Source organism: Podarcis cretensis (assembly GCF_951804945.1).
Source record: "Podarcis cretensis genome assembly, chromosome: 2".
NCBI classification, from domain to species: Eukaryota; Metazoa; Chordata; class Lepidosauria; order Squamata; family Lacertidae; genus Podarcis; species Podarcis cretensis.
In genome coordinates this window covers 126997649-127014982 of record NC_137171.1, presented here as the reverse complement: position 1 = coordinate 127014982, position 17334 = coordinate 126997649, and the positions used below count along the sequence as shown (strand labels likewise).

Sequence of the window (17334 nt, the reverse complement as noted above, 5' to 3'; positions counted from 1 at the left end):
AAGAGAAACCTGGAAAGCACCCATCTCAAGCTACATTTCCCCGCAGATTAAACTGGGCCTGCATTTGTCCATTTTTGCCCATCAAACACCAAGGGGAAGCTTCCTAGCCAGAGGTCTCCCTGACCAACAGTCCCTTTTCTACTGGCTGAGTTTGATGTTCACCACTTAAGAGACCAAAGTGATGATGTGGCATGGACATCTTGGGGGCAAACAGAGAAGCAACTGCCCCCTATGCAAGGAGGGAACCCACGCCTTACCTTCTCTCCTTTGGGTCCAGAGTCACCTTTCAGCCCAGGCAAGCCAGGGGGACCCTGCAGGAAGAACCGCAGAATAGTAGAGTCAGAAAGGAACCCAAAGGTCATCCAGCTCAACTCCCTGCAAGAGGCCCAACGGTTGGGACCCTTATCTCTTTCCCCATAGACTGTCACACCACCCACCATCCCCACCCCCCTGGCCATGGAGAAGACCCCAGACACTCACCACTGGCCCCGGGGGCCCAGCCTGCCCGGTCGCTCCTGGCTTGCCCTGTGCCCCCTGGAAGAGACGGGGAGGGTGGCAAAAGCGTTCAGTCAGGGTGGGAAACTCAGTGCCCAAAGGCAGCCCTTCCAAGCCTCTCTAGGGGGCCCTCGGTGGCCTCATGCAGCCCCACCCTTCAAAGCGCCCAGTGCCCCGCCCACTTTTGCTCTGGCCCCGCCCACCTGGCCCCGCCCCTTCCTGCTGCAATGCACCCCCCCACCCATCTTCTTCAGCTGCCGGAGAATCACAAGCAGGGTATCACAACTTCCGGTTTTCGGTGGTTGCGCATGCGCAGAAGTGCTGAATCGCAACCGTGCATGTGTGTGCCGCTGCGGGTTGCGAACACTGCAGGTTGCAAATGTGCATCCCACACGGATCACGTTCACAACCTGAGCATCCACTGTACTCCCTTCTCTTTTTTATCCTGATTGAACATACTTTATTTATAGCCTTTAGAAGCAACCATGTGAAGCGCAGAGATTTCAACCACCTTCCATTCTGGTCTTTGCTTTATTTCAGGAAAATCAGAATCGATCCAACAACCAATGGATTATCCACTAGCATAAAAATACCCCGTAGACTAAGCATTGACTGTAACAGTTTCTATGGAGACCACCTTCAGCCATAATTTTGGCACCTCCATTATAATAATAATAATTTATTATTTGTACCCCGCCCATCTGGCTTGGTTTCCCCAGCCACTCTGGGCGGCTTCCAACAGAATATTAAAATACAATAACCTATTAAACATTAAAAGCTTCCCTAAAGAGGGCTGCCTTCAGATGTCTTCTAAATGTCATGTAGCTGTTTATCTCTTTGACATCTGGTGGGAGGGCGTTTCAAAGGGCAGGCGCCACCACCGAGAAGGCCCTCTGCCTGGTTCTCTATAGCTTTGCTTCTCGCAATGAGGGAACCGCCAGAAGGGAACCTCAATGTCCGGGCAGAACGATGGGAGTGGAGACGCTCCTTCAGGTATATTAAGAACCATTCTCTGCTTTTCGCCTTTCATATTCTGCTAGATGTTCATTCTGCTGCTTTAGGAACGGCCCCCATATGGCTAATGAGGAACCAAAAGTCACTCAGTTTGGTCCGCTTAGAATTCAGGGGTACCCAACCTTTTTTTCAAAGAGGGCCAGATTTGTTGAAGTGGATATGCGTGAGGGCCAACCAAAGTTGTTTTAACTTTTTTTAGGATTGAGGTTGTTTCAAGGATTTTACCCCAGCACATATACTGCCACGGGGGCTGGATTAAATTGACCGGTGGGCCAGATCAGGCCCCTGAAATGGACTTTGGACATGCCTTGCCCTGGATGCATAATAATAATAATAATAATAATAATAATAATAATAATAATAATTTATTTATACCCCGTCCATCTGGCTGGGTTTCCCCAGCCACTCTGGGCGGCTTCCAACCGAATATTAAAAACAACACAGCATTATCAAAAACAAAAACGAGATGGTTCTCGGATCGGCTTTCCTGATAACCACAAAAACCTCCTTGCAACCTGCCGCCATGTTGTTTTCCTTCCTCCTCCTCTACTGCCTTCTTGAAGGTTGGACTTGGTCCCGCCAGAGCCCCCAACTCCGAGGGTCCAAGACCCCTCAGCTCCCCTCACCGTTTCCCGGGATCGGGACCCCTGCCCCAGGATTGCAAGGTGGGGGCCAGAGGTGGACAAACCACCCCAGAAGGAGAAGACATGGCCCCACCAGAGGTACCACCGCTCCCCTGACACCCCATATGCCCCCCACAATCTTTCCAGCGGCCCCAAGGTCCTGCAACTGGACTTGGTTGGACCACAAGACACCAACCCTGCCCCACTGGTGGGGGTCTTTGAGGCTCCCCTGGTGCCACACGAGGGGCCCCCAACTGAGCCCGACTTCAGCGGGCACACACATGCACACCCGGCCCCTCCCAGAGAACCCCGGCGTCCGGGTGGGTCTCCTTACCACTGATCCGGGGAGGCCCCTCAGTCCGTCCGTCCCTGGCTTCCCAGGGGGTCCCTGAGGGCCCACGGGCCCCGTCTTCCCTGGGGCTCCCAGCGCTCCTGGCTCTCCCTAGAGAGGAAAGGGGAAGAAATGTCACAGGGGGATGGGCTGGATGACCCCCAGGGTCCCTTCTGACTCAACAAGTCCACAAAGCGGCCAATCCCCACCCCCTCACTTCTGTTTCGGAATATTTTTGCATTTGCCCAGATGCACAACCCGGTTGCTTTCCTTCTTGCTCTTCCACGTTGCTTTTTCTACGGGGATCTACACTCAGTATTTATCACTCCTGTTATACCAAAAGCTCCAAATGTGTCCGAACTTCAATGTCTAAAACTCCTGGTAGAGGACAAGGATCTAGAGATCACGCTCAGGGTGGCCAAATTCTGTGCAACTGCCATAAACTCAGGGAACAAGCTGTGCCACCAAAATGACTAAGGTTTTAAATGACAATTTTAGGTTATATTTTAGTGATCAAGATTTAATATATATTTTAAACTGCCGCTGTATCTGAATTTCCTCTGTTATACCCAACTGCAATTCAATGTATTCCTGTTGTGTTTTATGATTTTCCTGATATTGTAAGTGAACCGGAACTGGTTTGTGACCGTAATTATAAATTTCATTCATTTACACAGGCTGGCAGCCCGTTCTTACAGTGGCTGAACAGATCCCCCACATGGAAAACCAGCAGGCAGGATTCATTCTGTATTTTGTGGTTTTTATATTGCATTTTTATGTTGTGTTTAGATCTGTGGAGGAAGGGCGGCATACCAATTATTATTATTAACTGTAAGTAAGTAAGTAGGTAAGTAAGTAAGTAAATAAATAGAGTCGTTCACAACTAAATAATACATTCACTGAACAGCAGTATCAAAGAATCATAGAATCGTGCCATCGGAAGGGACCCTGAGGGTCATCTAGTCCAACCCCCGATTTCACAGTTCAGATTTTCCATCTTTAGATTTTCACCCATTCGTATACGACGTATAAAAGGAAATGAAAACCTTTACCGATAAAAAACAGAAAAACCACCTCACCCAACAGGCCTTGAATTAAAATGTGGATGGGCGAGGTATCCTACTTTATTGTAAGTGGGAAAGGGAATAAAGGGCTGGGTGAAGTTTGGGGGGCTGCCAGTTCTGCAGGAGCCCCAACAATGAAATAAAAAATATAATTTATTATTTACACTCCACCCATCTGGCTGTGTTTTCCCAGCCGGGGATTTTGGGTGGGGTGGGGTAGGGTTTTGCATGGGGGAAAGCCAGCAGGGAGAAAATTAGGCACACACACACACACACACACACACACACACGCACGCACACACACACACACACACACCCCTTCCCTCCAAAGCCACAAACTCCCCAGGCTGTGTTTCATCTAGAAATAATCAAAATTATGGTGGGAGGGGGGTCTGTCCCAGCCTCTTGAAGCTGCACCCAAGTCGGTCCCCACCAGTGTGGAATGGCAGACCAAGCTGTTGGACTATGCAGAGATAGCAAAAATGACCGGGGAAATCAGAAACTAGGAGAATCAAAACTTCAGCGAAGAATGGGAGATATTAATACTATAGTTGAGAGGCCACTGTAAGCATTTGGACTCTATAGCAGGTCTTAAATAACTCTTGCAATGTTACATGGACTTTGGACAACTGACAAATTAGAGTGATTTACAATATGCAGTTGGAAAGGTTAATTAAAGAACCCGTGGAGGGGAGGAGGGAAGTCCAGAGATTTGGAAGAATCTTGTGTAATTTTTTATTATTTGTGGTTTTGAATGTGAACAAATTCATAAAACCAAATGATAATTGTTTTTTAAGAAACTGCACTGAAGTCCCTGAAGCAACTCGTTTTCCTGGAAACGGACTGTCAGATTTGTAAACAAAGGCCACTCTTGCACATTGAGATGATGATGATGATGATAATAATAATAATAATAATAATAATAATAATAATAATAATAATTTTACCCCAGCCCCATATACAAAAACATTTTTGTCTCTTGAGAGGGAAGATCCGGAATTGCAGGGCTGGAAAGGAACCCCAAGAGTCATCTATCCCAGCCCCGTGCAATCACAGCTAACTGGTCCTTGTGGGGCTTTTGAGTTGTGCTTTCTGGGAAGAGCAAAACACCTCCGTCTCCCACAGCTGTTTAGCGATGGCGTCAGGTGTGCAGGTTGGTGCATTGCTGTCCTAACAGCTAGATAAAGATCCCAGAACTTCGTTGTTCTATTTCAGAAAAACAGAGCACCCAGTTTCCAAGCCTTCTTTTGCTGTTTATCCGTTTTGAGAATTTATAGCCTGCATTTCCATGAAATATATAATCAAGGTGGCCTAAGCGAGGGAGGGCTCCAACTTCATCTCGGCAGCGGATTTTATTTCTGTTCTTTCGCAGCCCCAAGAGGTTTGCAGCCATCGCCCCGTAATCTTTCGAAATTACAGCCCAGGGTTTTGTTTTCTGTTTTTTAATTGCTGCTGGGAGATCCATCCTAAAGCAGCTACAAATCCCTCTGGGGCCAGGAGGAAGCGGAGGACCAGCCTCAGGCCACAATCCTGCCACCTAGCAATTACTTCTGCGTGGGCCTCTCCGGGGCTTACTCCTGAGTAGACGTGCACTGGGACTGTGCTGCCCTGCAGAGTGCCAAAGAGAAGCGACCAGGATGTGGAGTGGGCTGGGGAAATTCAAGTCCTTGAAGGGGTTTTGGGAGTAGGATTAGCCTGGAGGGAGGGAGGTTAAGAATCATGGAACTGCGGAGTTGGAGGGGAACCTCAGGGGTCATGCAATGCAGGAATCAAAACTAAATCTATTTTTTAAAAAATGAAAGAGCAGTAAAAATATATTTCAGTTGTTCTAACCCCTGCCCTGCGACCTTAGAGTGCAGGGCAAATAAATTCAAATATTAAAGGAGCTCATGGAAAACAGAAAGGTATAAGCCCCCAACACACACACACACACACACACACACACACACACACACACACAGTTGTAAACAAAAATCTGCCCTGTGATAATAATTTTAAGGTCTTAGATATATGTTAAATGTTCACGTGCATAGATCAGTACAGGAAGACCGACCTGAAACCATTTTCGATTCCCAAACTGACTAAATGTTTTCTCTGCAAGATCAAAGGAAAATGGAAAAGCCTCCCCATTGTCATTTCCTTCACTAATTCTGTCTTAAGGACACATTTAAGATATGAATAGGGTGTGAGCCTGTGACCTGGCTCAGGAACTAAGTATTTGTCATTACAAGACTGGACAGGCTCCCCAGGGTATCCAATCAAGTGAGCATTAACAGAGCACCTGCCAGACAGGAAACATACAACAACAGGAGATAAACAATGCACTCAAATTTCTGCTGTAGACCGCCCTTTCTGTGATGTAGGTATGATGTATCTGAGGGAGTGGTCTTGGGTAACACCCTTTCTGTGATGTATGCATGATGTTTTTGGGGGTGGTCTTGAGCTCCAGGGCAGGGAATTTAACATGTGTATATAAGGGCAGGCACACCTTGGTTCTGGGGTCCTCTTCCTCTCCTGCGTGTGAGGGGAGCACCCTGTTGCAACAGATCAATAAAGATCAGGCTTACTAGCTGCTTTGCTTCTCAATATTCTCTGGTTGGCCTCTGTTATTTTCTCCTACCAATAGAGAACCTACGCAAAGACTCTATATGGGCTCTTGGATACCCCTCTGATATCCCATAGTTTCTTCTTTAGGGTAGCCAAGCCACCTCCCTGTCTGGCTTCCCCTTCCATTTACCTGGCGACCAGGTAACTCACCTTGGCGCCTTTCTCCCCTTGGCGTCCTTCGGGGCCTGGGGTGCCAGCCGGACCCTGTGGAGAGAGGAGCGGAGGCACTGGGCTCAGAGAGATGCCAAGCCAGCCCCCAGGCACAGGGGGCCCTCTCTCTCTGGCCCCCAATGCCCAAGGGCCTGGACCCTCTTGATGTTGGACTCGTGGGTCAACCAGGATGAGCCCCCTCCCTCTCCACTCACCCTCTTGCCAAGCGGGCCAGGGGGTCCGTTCTCGCCAGTGGGTCCTGGAGAGCCCTGGGAAGGGGAGAAAGGGAAGGGGGTCACGCTGGGCGGGGAGGAGTGGAATTGGGAAGAAGACAAAGAAGGGGAAGGGGACTCTGGAAGAAGGGCATCTTGGGAAGCCAAGAAGGTGATGGAGACCCTTCGCCGTTGGGGAAAGAGGAGGGTGGACTCGCAGGAGGCATCATGTCTGGAACCAAACCCAGCAGAAGATGACCTGGAACCTTTTTCCGGCCAGACCTAGAGGGCTTACCGCCACGCCCGGCTCTCCATCTTCTCCCTGGTCGCCTTTGGCCCCGTCTTGGCCCTGTTGGCAAGAGAGGAACGAAGTCACGGTCAGCCCCCGGGTCAGATCCTGGCCCTTCCGTGGGGGCTCCTAGGGAAAGCGGTCCCATGACTCACCCGAGGTCCCATTTCGCCAGGGGGTCCCGGATCTCCAGGGAAACCAACTGGACCCTAAAAAAGTGAGAGATAGAGATTAGGCCAATCAAAACAAAAAGTCTACAAGGATTGGGGAATCTTTAAAGAATCTTTGGAAAACTATGGAATAAAAGGAATTGGCAGAATTAGACTGATCCCTGTCTTGTATAAATATAAGTTCGTAGGGAGGTAAAAAGATACAATATAAGAAATATGTAACTGTGCGGTATAAAGTAATGGATAGATAAAGTACAGTGAGATTAATTGGAAGTCAGTTTTAAATTTCTTCTCTGTAAATTTTATAATTGTGTTCAGTATCAGGAGTATATAGGATGATAATTATATTAATCTTGTATCTTATAGTGTGGTGGTTTGTTTGATTTTTCATGTTATTTATTTATTTGATTGTATATTTGTTTACTTGTATGTACGTCTGTTTCCTCATAAATGTATTTATATTAAATTAATAAAGATATATTTAATTAAAAAAAGAGATTAAGCCCTCCCTCCCGGTTGCCCAGCTGTTCCTTCCCAACACACATGCCTTCGTTTTACCTTTTCCATCCCATTCAATGACAGCCCCCTTCCCGATTTTAAGGAACTTCCCCCCAAGAATGGAATGAAATCAAGTGGAGATAGAAACAGAGAATCACAGAATTGTAGAGTCAGAAGGGACCCTGAGGGTCATCCAGCCCAACCCCCGGCAAGGCAGGACTCGCCCCACTCTCTCTCTGCAGCACCACTTACGGGGTTTCCTTTGGGGCCGTCGTCTCCGGGGGGCCCCTTCCCGCCAGGGGGCCCGGCCACGCCAGCAGCTCCAGCCTCGCCTTTCTCTCCTCTTTCTCCCCGTGGGCCCTAGGGGGAGAAGAATGGCGGTGAGACAAAATGGCTTCCAGCTCCAGGGGCAGTCTACCCTCCAAATGCCAGGGGCTGTGTGGAGGGAGGGGGGCTCTCGGGAGGGCAGAGGGGGGGCTGGGTTGGCCACTGCAGGAGACACCAGAAGGATTTTTTTTGCCTGGTCCAGCGACCAAGCCCTTAAATTTGGGTCTTCAATAGGGGCAGAGAGAAAAGGTGGTCGCACTGAGATTAGGCAGTGGGTCATTTGCATCTGTGGGAAGGAAGCGTCTATGGAGGGCCATGAAGGATTTTGGGGGCCGGGAGGGAAAATGTCAGACATTAAAGTTCTGTACGGTGAACCTGGATCAGGGCCTGGCAAATGTACAAGTTCTTGTTTTTCCGTTTCTCCAATCTTTAGCCTGCTTCCCCACGTTTCCCCACATTTATCATTTTTTTTCAAAGTCCTTCCCATCAGCATTTTAGTACAAATTTCTCCCCCCACGGGCATTTTTGCAAGCCGTTTGTGCCTAACCCACAAATTTTGGCAAAGCGACTTCCTCCGGCACAAAGCGAGGAAGGGAAGGACGCAAATTAAACAAATTGATAACAATATTGCCCATTCAGATAGGTAGCCATGTTGGTCTGATGCAGTTGAAATAAGTACAAAAATTGTCCAGTAGCCCCTTAAAGGTAAAGGTAAAGGTAAAGGTAAAGGGAGCCCTGACCATTAGGTCCAGTCGTGGCTGACTCTGGGGTTGTGGCGCTCGTCTCACTTTATTGGCTGACGGAGCCGGCGTACAGCTTCCAGGTCATGTGGCCAGCAGGACTAAGCCGCTTCTGGCGAACCAGAGCAGCGCACAGAAACGCCGTTTACCTTCCTGCTGGAGTGGTACCTATTTATCTACTTGCACTTGGACGTGCTTTCGAACTGCTAGGTTGGCAGGAGCAGGGACCAATCAACGGGAGCTCACCCCGTCGCAGGGATTCAAACCGCTGACCTGCTGATCAGCAAGCCCTAGGCTCTGTGGTTTAACCCACAGGGCCACCCATGTCCCTCTAAGTAGCCCCTTAGAGACCAACTAAGTATGTTCTGGGTATAAGCTTTCGTGTGCATGCACAGCTGGTATCTGAAGAAGCTGGTATCTGAATAAGTGTGCCTGCACACGAAAGCTTTTACCCAGAACATACCTAGTTGGTCTCTAAGGGGCTACTGGACAATTTTTTTATTTAGTTAAATATTGCCTGTTTTTGTCTGTGGTTTTGCACTGATCTTTGCCCCCTCGTGTAGATGTGTTAGTTGGGGCACCTTGTTGCAACGCAACATTTCATTTTTTACTTTTTTACTTTTTTTAACTTTATTCCAAAACCGAAAAGGAATTACAAACATCAAATTCAAAATCCATATTCATTTTGTAGCATAAGCCTATTACATAGCTGACTAGATTAAAATATACCTAATTGCTAGAGACTTCCCTTTGCTATATATAGATCCAACGCAATTAGAACTATTAGATATTTTTATAAATTCCCCACTCCCATGTGTGATCTCAATATTTTTAAAACTTCTTCCATCTTGTTGTGTTGTTGTAGTTTAATAATTATTCAATAGATTCTTTTATTACAGTGGTGCCCCGCAAGACGAATGCCTCGCAAGATGAAAAACCCGCTAGATGAAAGGGTTTTCCGTTTTTTGATGCGCTTCGCAAGACAAATTTCCCTATGGGCTTGCTTCGCAAGACGAAAACGTCTTGCGATTTTTTTCACTTTCCCCCCTTTTTCTAAGCCGCTAAGCCGCTAATAGTGCTAATCCGCTAAGCCGCTAATAGGGTTGCTTCGCAAGACGAAAAAACCGCTAGACGAAGAGACTCGCGGAAGGGATTATTTTCGTCTTGCGAGGCACCGCTGTATTTCCTTGCTTACCCCTGCACGTTTTACACATTATCTATTAATATTCCAGTTCCAGAACCATATTTTTCCATGTATTCCTTCACTCCATTCTACTCTTTAATTATTCTCTGATTTGAATGGCCTCTAACGATTGCCGTCAATTTTGCCATTTCCACAAACTCACAGAGCTTGCTTTGCCATTTGAATAATAATGATGGTATTTTCTCCCCCTTCCAGTTGGAAGTGAGGTGGTTTGCCTTCAAATGGGGAGAGAATCCAACTCTTCTCCCCTGTCCCTCACCGGGACGCGGGTTTCACTCCTGTCAATCAATCCCATCAGGGGTGCTGGGCAGGCCAGGTGTCGCAATGGTGGTGGCAGAGGTGGTGGATGGGGCAGGTAAGGAGGGAGGGAGAGGGGTCTCTTACCTTGCCACCCGGTTCTCCAGGGACTCCAGGACCTCCTGGCTCTCCTGCCTCACCCTGAAACGACAGAAGGATATTGAGGGCTGTGTCAGTGTGGGTCTGGTCCTATCCAAAGCTCTTCCCATCCTCCATTCTTCATATATTCCAAGCCAGTGTGTGTGTTTATACTCATTCTGAATCTCAGGCCCTCCAGACCTCTCAACCTGGCCCCTGAGGTTCTCTCCAGGACACACCCCTCACTGCAAATAGACTTGGGAACAGTGAATATAACATAATAGGCTCAAGAGAGCTTTCATTAGGCAGCGGGGGCAATTGGGGGGATTTGAAGGGGGTCGTGAATATCTGGAGAGAGAGATCCCTAAGGGGGGGGGGGAGAGTCTGTTTGAGAGACTCACAGCTCATCTGCCATCCAGAGAACCAAGAACCAGGAAGAGGAGATCAATACCCAACTCATCCCCAGATCCCCCAAAACACACAGAGACCCTACTCATTGCATCATAGGATCGTACAGTTGGATGTTCATCGTGTTCATTTCCCGTGCTCTGTGCATTAGTATAGAGACAACCGAAACTAGGAGTCATTCCCTCCAGCTGCTTCCTCCTCGTTCCCTTCTTGCTCCAGGGAAGCCAGATTCGCTTTTCAGAACACACAGGGATACTGGCTCCCAGGCCCCACTCCCAACTAACCTCCCCAGAGGACCCAGGGGTCCTGTCTCCCAGCCACTTACCTTCTGTCCTGGGGGACCAAGGTTTCCTACGCCCCCTGGCGGGCCTTGGGGACCCTGTGTGGGAAGGAAAAAGAGACCCCAAATTGTTAGACTAGAAGCCCATGCTGAATATCAGTTAATGGGCGGTGGTGGTGTAGCGGTTGTGGGGGGTTGTGGAAGGAGAAATACACTCACATTTGCTCCAGAGGGTCCGGCTGGGCCACGTGGTCCGGGGGGTCCTGGGGGTCCCTGCATGGAGAAGTGTATTTATTATTAGCACCCGAGCCCCACTATGTGGGTCATTGATGCTCAGGTCCGACTCAAGGACCAATGTGCTGCTCTTAGCAAACACTCTGCTTTAGACAGGCAGAAAAGGGAGGGGAGCAAGAGAGCCCCTTTGCTTTCATTTCCATAATATTCAGAAAAAGATGCCCTCTTCTTATTCTTAGGTTCCCAAACTCAAAGGGGCGACACACAGTTTCACCTCTTAAAGAGTAGGCAGAGGGCTTAGTCCCCAATCTCACCCTTCTAGTCTTCACAATAAGATCATAGAACCACAGCATGATAAAGGGACCCCGAGGGTCATCTAGTCCACTCCCACAAGGCAGGAGCATCCCTGACTGATGCCCATGGGCATCGGTCAAGAGCAGGCAGGGGGATCTTTTATGTTCACATCTGATCAGGGGTAAAGCTGTAGTGGCTGGGAAGCCACTTCCCATGGGGCAGCACTGGCCTGCAGGAACGTGGCCACCCTGAGCACAGCAGAAGAGTCGGCCTCAGAAGTTGAGCTAAGCAAGCAAGGGGCCGACTCTGCAGATGAGAGCTGGCTGTCAGAGTCTGGAAAGGACAGCCTGGCCCCCCTCCTTCCTCAGGGAAGACACTGTTAGCTCTCAAGGAGAGGGAGAGTTGGAAGGTGCCCAGAGCGTTGCCAGGCAGCCAGCAGATAAGCCAAAATCCAAGAAAATCTGATCAGGGGGTAAAGCTGTAGCAGCTGGGAAGCCACTTCCCATGGGGCAGCTCTGGCCTGCAGGCCACAAGTCACTCACGCCTGGTCAAGGCAGCAAACCAGCCGTCCAACAGATATGTACGTAAAAAGAGCCGAAGAGCTCCAAATCAGCTGGATCAGGCCCAACAGAAAACATCAGGCCCCCTTCCTGATGAAGAGTGACTAGTGGGGTGCCACAGGGTTCTGTCTTGGGCCCGGTCTTATTCAACATCTTTATCAACGACTTGGATGATGGACTCAAGGGCATCCTGATCAAATTTGCAGATGACACCAAACTGGGAGGGGTGGCTAACACCCCAGAGGACAGGATCACACTTCAAAACGACCTTGACAGATTAGAGAACTGGGCCAAAACAAACAAGATGAATTTTAATAGGGAGAAATGTAAAGTATTGCACTTGGGCAAAAAAAAATGAGAGGCACAAATACAAGATGGGTGACACCTGGCTTGAGAGCAGTACATGTGAAAAGGATCTAGGAGTCTTGGTTGACCACAAACTTGACATGAGCCAACAGTGTGACGCGGCAGCTAAAAAAGCCAATGCAATTCTGGGCTGCATCAATAGGAGTATAGCATCTAGATCAAGGGAAGTAATAGTGCCACTGTATTCTGCTCTGGTCAGACCTCACCTGGAGTACTGTGTCCAGTTCTGGGCACCACAGTTCAAGAAGGACACTGACAAACTGGAACGTGTCCAGAGGAGGGCAACCAAAATGGTCAAAGGCCTGGAAACAATGCCTTATGAGGAACGGCTAAGGGAGCTGGGCATGTTTAGCCTGGAGAAGAGGAGGTTAAGGGGTGATATGATAGCCATGTTCAAATATATAAAAGGATGTCACATAGAGGAGGGAGAAAGGTTGTTTTCTGCTGCTCCAGAGAAGCGGACACGGAGCAATGGATCCAAACTACAAGAAAGAAGATTCCACCTAAACATTAGGAAGAACTTCCTGACAGTAAGAGCTGTTTGACAGTGGAATTTGCTGCCAAGGAGTGTGGTGGAGTCTCCTTCTTTGGAGGTCTTTAAGCAGAGGCTTGACAACCATATGTCAGGAGTGCTCTGATGGTGTTTCCTGCTTGGCAGGGGGTTGGACTCGATGGCCCTTGTGGTCTCTTCCAACTCTAGGATTCTATGATTCCTGTCCCCAAAGCTCCAAAGAACCTAGGAGTTGAGATAGACTGCTGCTGGGCCTGGAGGTTCCACAGGAAGATGAGAAGGGCTTGGCAGCTGGGTTAGTTGCCAAAGAGCCAACCAAGACCCCAATGGAAAACCTGCAATGCAGCTAGAAACAGGAACCCCAAAACACCACCATTAGGGGTGCCTGTATAGGAACAGAACTACCTAAATTGTAGAGAAACTTATGTATGTATGCAGCTACAGCAGCAAGAGTGTTACTTGCCCAGAAATTGAAAGAAGAAGTCGTCCCAGCAAAGAAAGAATGGATACAAAAACTTATGGAATATGAAGAAATGGTGAAACTTACCGGAAAAATAAGAAATCAAGATAACAAACTTTTTATAAAAGAGCGGAAATGGTTTATTTGATATTTACAGATAAATTGTAAACAGATAAGAACACCGGCAGGGTTAATTGTAATAACCTGCAGTTACATAAGTTTATATATATAAATAAGATAAATAAATTAGTAAATAAAGTGAATTTGGACATGCAGAAGATATTAAAAATAAATTTAAGGAACTGCAGGAAGAGGGGGGAGGAAGACAAGTTTAAAAAGTCAAAATGATTGTAAAAATCAGTGAAATGTACATACCGTATTTTTCGCTCTATAGGACGCACTTTTTCCCCTCCAGAAATTAGGGGGAAATGTGTGTGTGTCCTATAGAGCGAATGCAGGCTGCGCGGCTAAGCCCAAAGCCAGAACAGGGAGACGGAGCACTGCGCAGCGCTCCGTCTCGCTGTTCTAGCTTGGGGATGGCTGCGCAAAGCCTCCGCAGGACAGCGGGGTGAAGGCACCCCACTGCCCTGCAGAGGCTACGAAGGCATTACGAAGGTGGGGGGAAGGCTGCAATGACAGTCCCACAAGCTCGGGGGGCAGCGGGAAGGCACGCACCACCTTTGCACTGCTCCCCCACCGCCAGGCCCAAAGAGCAGGTCGAAAGGAACCCAAAGCCTCCGGAGCCCAGTGGGAACACCCGCTGGGCTCCGGAGGCTTCGGGTGAACGCACCTTGAACGCACAGAACGCACCTTGTTTTAGAGGTCCTATAGAGCGAAAAATACGGTATCTGAAAAGTATAAATAAAAATATAGAGGGGAAAAACCAAAACTGGGGTGCCTTGGAACAGAGAGAGAGAGAGAGAGAGAGAGAGAGAGAGAGAGAAGGGGCAGGGAGGCAGTGCTTACCATGGGCCCCACATCGCCCGTCTCCCCTTTTTCTCCAGATGGTCCAGGCAGACCCTGTCAAGAGGCAGGATCAATCATGGTTATTTATCATGACATCTCTCTCCTGCCTGCATTCCTCTGCAGAGCTTGAGGTGGGGTAGTACATGGTCCGTCCCACCCGCCGTTTCACCCCCACAACAGCCCTGTGAGGTAGGTTAGGTGGGGAGAGAGTGACTGGTCTAAGGCCACCCAGGGAGCTGAATGACCAAGTGGGGAATTGGGTGCAGGTTGGAGGGTTGGACGGGGGGAGGAGGAGAGGTGTGACCCTCCCTTCAGGGTGTCCCTGGGCATACCTGCAGGCCGATGGGCCCTGGGGGGCCATTGAACCCTCGGGTTCCCTCATCCCCCTTTGCGCCAAAGTGGCCTTGGGGGCCCCTCGCTCCAGGCTCTCCGTCTGCGCCCTGAAGGGTGAAAGACAAGAATCATAGAAAGGGCACACAAGGGTCACCCAAGCTGGAAACCCCCCCCCCACACACACACATAATGCAGGAATCACAACTAAACCAGTTTCCTTTTCTTCTGAAAGATACCCAATTCTTCATGGCGGTTTCAAATTTCGTCTTGCTTCTTCCTTAGCGGGTCGCGCAAACTGCTCTTCTGAAAAATGCTTTTGACAGGGTATGGTGGGAAGCTTATTGAACTAGTGTGGCTGCCTCCAAAAGTTTGGAGGTTTAGCTGGAGGCAACCCTCTGTTCAGATAAAACTGGCCGCAATATGGTCAACTGAACATTTCATAACTGTGCTGATTTGGGGAGGGGGGACATTCTTAAAATTCCTGAATGACACCAGACACAAGGTGGTAAAATGAATTTGAGGACTTACTGCGGCTCCTGGTTGCCCGAGAGGACCCAGTGGGCCAGGGGGGCCCGGTGGCCCCTGCAGGGAGGAAGAGAAAAAGGCGAATGGCATGGATGGAGAGGCAGGAGAGGAAGAGCCCCACCCAACGCGTTTCGTGGCCCTGCCCCACAGGTCTCAAGATGACCCCAACTTACGTGCTCCCCTTTTGCCCCTTTGCCGCCCTTCTGGCCAGGATCGCCCACTTCGCCCTGAGGAGAGAGAGAACGAGAGAGTGAGCCGGGGAGGCCCAGCCCAGAGGCCGGGGCAATGGGCAGGGGAGACGCATTCCAGACTCTTACCTTGTCGCCATCCTCACCTGGGCCCCCCGGAGCTCCTGCGGGGCCAGGCAGCCCGACAGGGCCCTGGACGCCATCGCGGCCTGCGGGGCCAATGGGACCTTTCTCGCCCTGGGGAAGAAAAGAGAAAGTGAGGGGGAGGGCCCCCGAGACTCACCCCGGAATCTCAACCACCCACCCCCCTTTCCCAGGGGTGCTTCAGAGTTCTTTACCCCAAGCGCCACTTGCAGCTTCTGCGTCTCTTCCACCAAATTCTTGCCTTGAAGGGGGTTGGGCTGGATGACCCCTCGGGGTCCCTTCCAAGTCTACAATTCTAGGATTCTAATCAACATGACCAAGGAATCCGGGGAGTGTCGAGGGGTCCTGATTACATTCCCCCTCCCTCCAGAAAAACTTGGGGGGTCCCCTCTGCCGTACCCCACCATCTGCCCCTCTCCCCGCTCTGCTAGCCTTTTTCTCTACCCCCCCTTCCTCCCGAGAAGACCCATAAGTCCTGCCCCTTCAGCCCTACTCACAGGCACGCCTTTCTCCCCAGCCGAGCCAGCGGGTCCTTGAGGGCCTGGTCTTCCTGGGGGTCCGATGGGGCCACCTGGTCCTGGGCCCCCCCTTTCCCCTGGGGATCCCTGGAAGGCAAAATGAAATGAGGGTGCTTAGGCCTGATCCTGAAGGGAGGCTGAGTGCAGGAGAAAAGGGGCTTGTACCCAGAGCACCCTCTGCTGGAGCCACAATGCACTACCCCAGCACAGTGGGATGCTCAAAGCTGACGCAGGCTCTCGCCAAATGCGAGATCCAACATGGAGACGACGACAGACCCATTTAGACAGAAATTCCCCTCCCCTCCTGCTTTGACTCTCCACTATTGAAATGTTTCGGTGGGCTTCCTTATTCTCTATTTTAATTGCAGGTGCTCTTCTGTAGGCTGGGGGGGAAAGGCTGGCGACAAAAATTCCTCTGATGATAACCTTTTGTGCTTTTTTTTTTAAAAAAAAGCACACAAATCGCTGCAAAATGTGGAGAGCTGAATGTGGAGAGCTGGGGGGGGCGATGAGAAACTGGGGAAGAACTTAAATTCTTAATAGATACGGGTGTGAATGTGGTTTCTTGGGCATGTGCAGAGCTCCATCGGCACGTCAGGAGGTGCCAGGAGAAGGGCAGCATTGTGGCTGCAGGGCATGCATTGGGTCGGTGTGTCAGGGCCAAGGGGGGGGGGGAGGAAACACTCACGGCGGGTCCTGGGGGTCCAGCGGGTCCCTCGTTGCCTTTCAGTCCAGGCCCGCCCTGCAAGGTTGGAGGGAAGAGTTTGAGGCAGGCCGACAAGTAGACACACAAGCACAAAACACCCACCCCTTGTCCAGTCCTTCTTCCGTTCCCCTTTTAGTCCTGTGAAGTGTTGCAGAGAACACTTCCTCACCAATAAGGCAGAATAAGAGAATGGCACAGTTGGAAGGGACCCTAGCGGTCATCTAGTCCAACCCGCCCTTGTGAAGCAGGAATCACAGGTAAGTAAAATATAAGCAGCCAGGTGAGCAAATGAAGGATCAGCGCTGGCAGCAGGGCCAAGGCGGAGCGGGAGGTGCAGGTCAAGTGGCAGGGAGTCCCTCTGTTAGGAAGTTGCTGCTGAAGAGGGCAATGTGGGGTTTTATTTTGCCTTTTTTTGCTATGAACCGCAACCCCAAGATGCAACCATATAATTCTATTTTTCAGTAAAGAAGCTGAAAGGATCTAAAAAGGGTATAAGCAATTTAATGAATAATGGCAATAATCATAAACCAAATAAACCAAAATAATACTATTTGGGACTCAAGGCAGGTAAAATACAAAAAGCTAAAAGCATACAAAAGGTAATTGTTTAATTAAACACTAATAGAATTAAAGCAAACCTGCTAAAAAAATGAACAGCACAGCACTGTTGAAATACCCTTTCCTAAAAAACAGCAGAAAACAAACCCGGCCAGATCCCAGAGGCCTGTGGTGAATTTTTCAA

General features: G+C 49.5%; 1 protein-coding gene across 1 annotated transcript in view; it reads right to left on the bottom strand.

The window, feature by feature from the left end:
• The window catches only part of COL11A2 (collagen type XI alpha 2 chain), a gene marked incomplete at its 5' end in the record, with an annotated part of 106186 nt that overhangs the window by 11684 nt on the left and 77168 nt on the right, over positions 1-17334 (bottom strand). Inside the window, 18 exons of the mRNA XM_079967198.1 lie at positions 258-311; positions 481-534; positions 2467-2574; positions 6285-6338; positions 6500-6553; positions 6792-6845; positions 6941-6994; positions 7706-7813; positions 10109-10162; positions 10833-10886; positions 11007-11060; positions 14179-14232; positions 14511-14618; positions 15040-15093; positions 15210-15263; positions 15354-15461; positions 15866-15973; positions 16575-16628. Coding sequence (XP_079823324.1) covers positions 258-311; positions 481-534; positions 2467-2574; positions 6285-6338; positions 6500-6553; positions 6792-6845; positions 6941-6994; positions 7706-7813; positions 10109-10162; positions 10833-10886; positions 11007-11060; positions 14179-14232; positions 14511-14618; positions 15040-15093; positions 15210-15263; positions 15354-15461; positions 15866-15973; positions 16575-16628 — 1242 coding nt within the window. The remainder of the gene's footprint in view (positions 1-257; positions 312-480; positions 535-2466; positions 2575-6284; positions 6339-6499; positions 6554-6791; positions 6846-6940; positions 6995-7705; positions 7814-10108; positions 10163-10832; positions 10887-11006; positions 11061-14178; positions 14233-14510; positions 14619-15039; positions 15094-15209; positions 15264-15353; positions 15462-15865; positions 15974-16574; positions 16629-17334) is intronic.